The 5,767-nt window shown below is 48.1% G+C and overlaps 1 protein-coding gene across 1 annotated transcript; it reads right to left on the reverse strand.

The window, feature by feature from the left end:
• Positions 1-351: 351 nt before the first annotated feature.
• LOC119520953 (zinc finger protein 773-like) lies at positions 352-5,462 on the reverse strand. The gene is made up of 3 exons (XM_037818840.1): positions 4,850-5,462; positions 4,280-4,378; positions 352-3,615 (listed from the first exon to the last, which is right to left on the reverse strand). The coding sequence occupies exons 1-3, from the start codon at positions 5,043-5,045 to the stop codon at positions 2,336-2,338; spliced, it is 1,575 nt and encodes a 524-aa protein (XP_037674768.1). The 5' UTR covers positions 5,046-5,462; the 3' UTR covers positions 352-2,335.
• Between the last annotated feature and the right edge of the window lie 305 nt (positions 5,463-5,767).

Consider the following 5,767-nt stretch of genomic DNA (forward strand, 5'->3'; position numbering starts at 1 on the left):
AAAGAAAATGAAAATCTTACATACTCCAGGAAGGAATCTGAAATGAGTTACCACAATTTGGCAAGTTCTTAAAAAGTTAAACATTTGCATCAACATCCAGCATGAGTGTGAGAATCACAGACCCATTACTGAAAAAACGAACTGATAAAAACTTAAATAATAAAACATTAAACCTGTCTATAAATGGTCCTGGGGCATACAGCTAATGAGGAAACATTCATTGAAGAAAATCTACTAAAATTTTGTAAGAACATCAAAAGCAGTGGTATTTGAACCAAGATCACTCCCTCCCTCCCCTTCCCAACTCAGTTGGAAATTCCAATCTAGACTAATGCAGCCAAGGAAACAGGGCTCCCTCTTCCCACCTCCCAGAGGCCTATCTTCCCAGAAGGGACATTCTGTCAGAAATTCTCATCCTGCCCCAACTGATGGCTGCTTAGGATATGTTCCAAATAAGTGCAGACAAGGGGTGCCGGCTTCCTTGTTCCACTCAACCCCCACTGGAGGGAGAGCCTCTAACTTGGGCGCAGCACCACTGAGAACACTGGAAACCCTGATCACCTCTGCCCTGGCTCTTAGGTGGTGGTTCCCCTCCAGGAGAGGCAAGCTGAGGAGAACAGATGCTAAGATCCACACGACACTGGGCCCCACTGCTCAGCTCCTAAATCTGGATGTCACTCAGGGAAGCCAGCACAGTACTACCTGAAATCACAGCTCCAGAGAAGTGATTCAAAGATTCTGTCTGGGGGAAGAAGGCTGTAACACAGATCTCTTCCCAAAGGAAATGACTTCATTTGCAACAGTGTGGACAATCAAGTATAATGACACTCAAAACCAGCCTAGTTGCGGTGAATGGCAACTGGGAGTCAATGTGTAGATGGCTATCCTGCCAGAGAGAACTGGGGCTGGGAAGAGGTCAGGACAAACCTCAAACACTGACCTAGAGAACTATCCCTTCAAAGGTGACCAACTTTGATCCGATTGGTTTGTGGATCAATTTATGCCCTAGCGCATTGATGAAAACAGTAGATCAATTAACCAGTGATTAGTGGAAACCACTGTCATCCCAGAATGGCTGTGGGACTACCCAAGGCCACTCTCTGAGGGGCAACTTCAAAGGCTTTAACACTGGGGGTGAGGAGAATGGGGAGTTGGGAAGTTGGATGTCACTAATATAATCCAGCCAATCACTAAACAAATAAATAAAAATAAAAGTAATGTTTATCTCAGTGGAATTAAATTAGCATAATTCTCAAGGTGATTCTGATAACTTAAGATGTACATGGTAAAGCCTACAGCAATCGCTAAAGATATAACATATATATATATGGAAAATTATGGAAGAAATTAAAATGGTACACTTAAATATTCACTTAATGTAAAAAAAAAAAAAACAGTAAAGGAGGAACAGAGAAACATAACTGAGACAAATACATACACTGAGGGGAAGAGAATGAGAATGTTCAGTGGGTTCAGGGTATTCCCGATTCCCTCAAAGGACTGGAGAGCACAGGCCTGCGTTTTCAAAGCTCTTTGCGGGGAATGATGCACAATGTGGGGACCAGCCAGCTGGGAGGGTTGAGATGACTGCTGCTTCCAGCCCTGGCACTGAGATAACTCAGGTAAAGTCCTTGGAGAGGTGAGGACATGCAATATACTAGGCAGTTTCCATCAGACCTAGAACTCAGGAAATCTTCCTAGGGTACCGATTTGGGGTAAATGAAGTTCAACTGACGGCTCCCTCATGAAGGCTACTCTCAGAGCCTATCTCGGTTGAAAATCGGTTTATGCTAAACAAGGAGTCACACATTCCCGGCACTTTCGAGGTCTTTCTACAGTCTGAAATTTCTGGTGCCAAACAAGGGTGTGCCTTGGACTGAAGCTCTTCCCCACATTCAATGAAATCATAACATCTACATGGATTGTGAAGGTTCTGTTGACGAATCAAAAAAGACCTTTGGCTGAAGGCCTTTCCCCTTTTGCTGAATTCCTTAGGCGATTCTCTGTTGAGAAGTTGTTGGTACCAGATGAGATGGGACCATTTTATAAATGATTCACCAACATTCACTGCACTCACAGGTCCTTTCTGCAGCGCGAAGACTCTGGTGTTGAAGGAGGTGGGATGTATGTATAAAATTACCCACATTCAATATGTTAATGCATTTCTCCAGTACAAATCCTCTGGAGTTCATTAAGTATGCAGTTGTTGCTAAGAATTTCCCACACTGGCTGTAAGCAAAAGGCTTCTCTCCATTGTGACTCCCTGGTATTGTAAGAATAAGGTTCAACCACTGGCTAAAAAATCCCCCACATTGCTGCACTCATAAGGCATTTCTCAAGGGTGAAACCTCAGATGCAGAACGAGGCTGGAGTTGTGACGAAAAAATTTGCCACATTCACTGCATTCATATGGCATTGCTCCAGTGTGAACTCTCATATGTTTAATGAGGCTAGAATTTTCTCTAAAGCACCTTCCACATTCACTGCACATAAAAGGCTTTTCTCCAGTGTGAACTTTCCGGTGTTGAATAAGGCTAGAGCTTTGGCTAAAGAATTTCCCACATTCGCTGCACTCATAAGGCTTTTCTCCAGTGTGAACTCTCCAATGAATAATGAGGCTAGACTTGTGGCTGAAGAATTTTCCACATTCACTGCATTCATAAGGCCTTTCTCCAGTGTGAACTCTCTGATGCTTACGAAATGTGGAATTATGCCTGAAGGCTTTCCCACATTCACTGCACGTAAAAGGCTTTTCTCCAGTGTGAATTCTCTGGTGTTGAATAAGGTCAGCATTGCGGATAAAGGATTTCCCACATTCGCTGCACCTATACGGCCTTTCCCCAGTGTGTACTATCTGATGTATAAAAATGTTGGATTTATGACTAAATAATTTCCCACATTCACTGCATTCAAAAGGCTTTTCTCCAGTGTGAACTCTCTGGTGCTGAACAAGTAAGTACTTCTGAGTGAAGGCTTTTCCACATTCGCTGCAAACAAAAGGCTTTTCTCCAGTGTGAACTCTCTGGTGTTGAATGAGGTTGGAGTTTCGGCTAAAGGTTTTCCCACATTCACTGCACCCAAAAGACATTTTTCCAGGGTGTAGTGTCTGGTGCTGAACAAGTAAGCGTTTTTTATTGAAAACTTTTCCACATTCACTGCATTTGTAATGTCTTTTTCCACTGCGAAAGACCTCCCCATACTCTGTGCTCCTGTGAGGCTCTCCCCCACTGTGAGTCACATGATGCTCAAGACCTGAGCTGGTTGGGAAGTCCTTCCCATCCTCCCCACATTGGTGAATCCTATGGCTCTTCATAATAGAGACCCTGCCTTCTTCTCTTCTGAAAGGGTTCTCTCCAGTATGTAGTTTCTGGTGCTGGTGCAGGTTTGTGCTGAACTGTTTCCCACATGCCCCATATGTGTATGGGTTCTGCCCAAGATGGGCTCCCTGATGCACAGCCACTTGTAAATTATCTTCAAAGACAGGGCCACACGTTGCACCAAGTTGGCCCTTGTGGGTGGGTGGACCTGTCTTGGGATTCCTGATCTGTGACCCTCCTTCTGAAGAAACATTCAGTTCAAAATGAGCCTCCTCAGCCTCCACTCCAAGCCAATAACCTGAAAACAGAGAAATCCAGATGAGATGCCTGCAGACTTTGGTGGTAGAGGGTAGCCCCATCACAAGCGTGTGTCTAGGACACCCATTAATGAGAGCATGGATTGCTGGCAGGCTGGGGGAACGAGGTCAGGGTGAAAAGGCACTCAGCACGCACTGCTGGACCTCAGAAGCTCACAGAATTGGGGGGGCCTCATGAGGGACAAGAATATAAGGTTGGGGGACAGCAAATGAAATAAAAACGGGGTCCCAATGCACTTTTCTTCAAATGGCTGTGTGTGGTCTTCCCCGGGAGGACATGAGAGTGCTGTGCCACAGGGCATGTCCTGGCCCAGGAACACCTACTTCAACTGAGCAGCTGGGGTCAAGGGCTGTAAAAGCACAGGAGCCTTCCTCAGGGCACACTGAGTGAAGGCCGCCTTGGAGCAGCAGGGAAAGGAACAGGGGACACGGGGAGGACAGTGAGGTGGGGGATGCCTGGGTCATGATTCACAGCACAGTGAAAAATGGGCCACCTGGGAGGAAAAGACGGAAATCAGCTATGGCCACCTGCTGTGGCACCAAAGTATCAGTCAACACTGGAACGTTTCCTGGTAGGATCTGATCCCAGCCCTGGATTCACACCCTCCCCCAGCTCCCACTCGTCACCACCAGACCCCCAAGCACCTCTTGAGGAGGCTGGAGTCACAGCCCCTTGGTCAGGCAACCAGGGCTCCCTCCGCCACTCCAGCTGGGTAAGTTCATGGGTCCTGGGAGATGCAGGTCCTAAGGGAGACACAGGGCAAGTGAGTGGCCAGCAATGTGCTTGAACAACCCAGAACCTGAAAGACCACAGGAAAGAAATCTAAATATTACGAAAAGAACCTCGAAGGGCGGTCTTAGAGAACAACCCAAACAGTGACCATGGGGTGCCTCAGTTCCTCAGTGGGGGCAGAATTTGGGCCATGTGACTGTAATGGATCTCGGGACTGTCCCCCAACGAGAGAAAACCATTATGTGGCCGAGACTCCTGAACCACACACTCAGTCCTGCAAGGCTGCTGAGGCAGCAGGTCTCGGGGCAGCCAGGGAAAGGGGTAGAGGACAGAGCCCCACCCTACGTCCCCATCACCTATTCCAGGAAACTGGGGAAGGAAGCAGAGCCCAGGGTCCAGTTTAGGGAAGGAAAGACCTGATCTTAGGGAAACGGGGAAGAGCAGAGCCCAACCCAGGATGTGAGGTGATGTGTGGACCTTACCCAGGGAGGCCGTAAGTGCAAAGTTCTCCAGCATCACATCGCGGTACAGGCATCGCTGCGCCTCATCAAGGAGCCCCCACTCCTCCTGGGAGAAGTACACGGCCACGTCCTCAAAGGTCACATGGCCCTGCCACGATGGGGACACGTGAGGTGATGTGCAGCTTCCTGCCCCACAGTCCAAGCACTCCCCAAACATGCACCCCTTGCACACCCTCTTCCCCAGTCCCCCAAGTCAGTAGTGATCCCAGGCCCTGGGCCACTGCTTTCCACTCTCTGCTCATGTGCCACTGATCCCTGCACCCATTCGGAGCCTGTAAGAGGCCAATGCGATGGAGAGACTGAGGACATGAAAGCACTGGGTCTGGAAAGCAGTGTCCTGCCCTCTCCTGTGAGTCAATTCACCCGGATCCCTAAGATTGTGCTTTCCAGTCATAACCAAATTTGCATCTCTGGTCTACCTCAAGTCCCAGTAACAGGATGCTGGGGCTTCTGGTATATAGTCCTCGCAACATGCATACTTCTAATGCACCCCACCTCCCTCCATCCCCTACCACTCACTGAAACTGCCACTCCCTACACATCACATCCATCTCCCTGGCCTCTCCACACAGCACCCTGCATACAGCATCAGAGGGTGCTTGGTAAATGCAATCAGGATCCCATCTAGCCATTGGGGACCTAAAATCATCCCCACTGTCAAGGGAAGCTCCCAAACTCTGAAAACCTCTCTGCCTGGCCCTTTTCTCTGCTTCATCCTCAGCTACCCAGAACTACCCACAGACTTTGGATACCGTCAGCCCTCTTCCAATCTGGGTTGCAAAGAGAGATTCTCTCACCAGTCTCAGCATTCTTCTAAGGTCCATTGAAACCCATGCCCACTTGTCTCCCAAATCAGGCCTAGAAATTCTCCTAAATGAT

This window comes from Choloepus didactylus, chromosome 27 (assembly GCF_015220235.1).
Source record: "Choloepus didactylus isolate mChoDid1 chromosome 27, mChoDid1.pri, whole genome shotgun sequence".
Taxonomy (NCBI): Eukaryota; Metazoa; Chordata; class Mammalia; order Pilosa; family Megalonychidae; genus Choloepus; species Choloepus didactylus.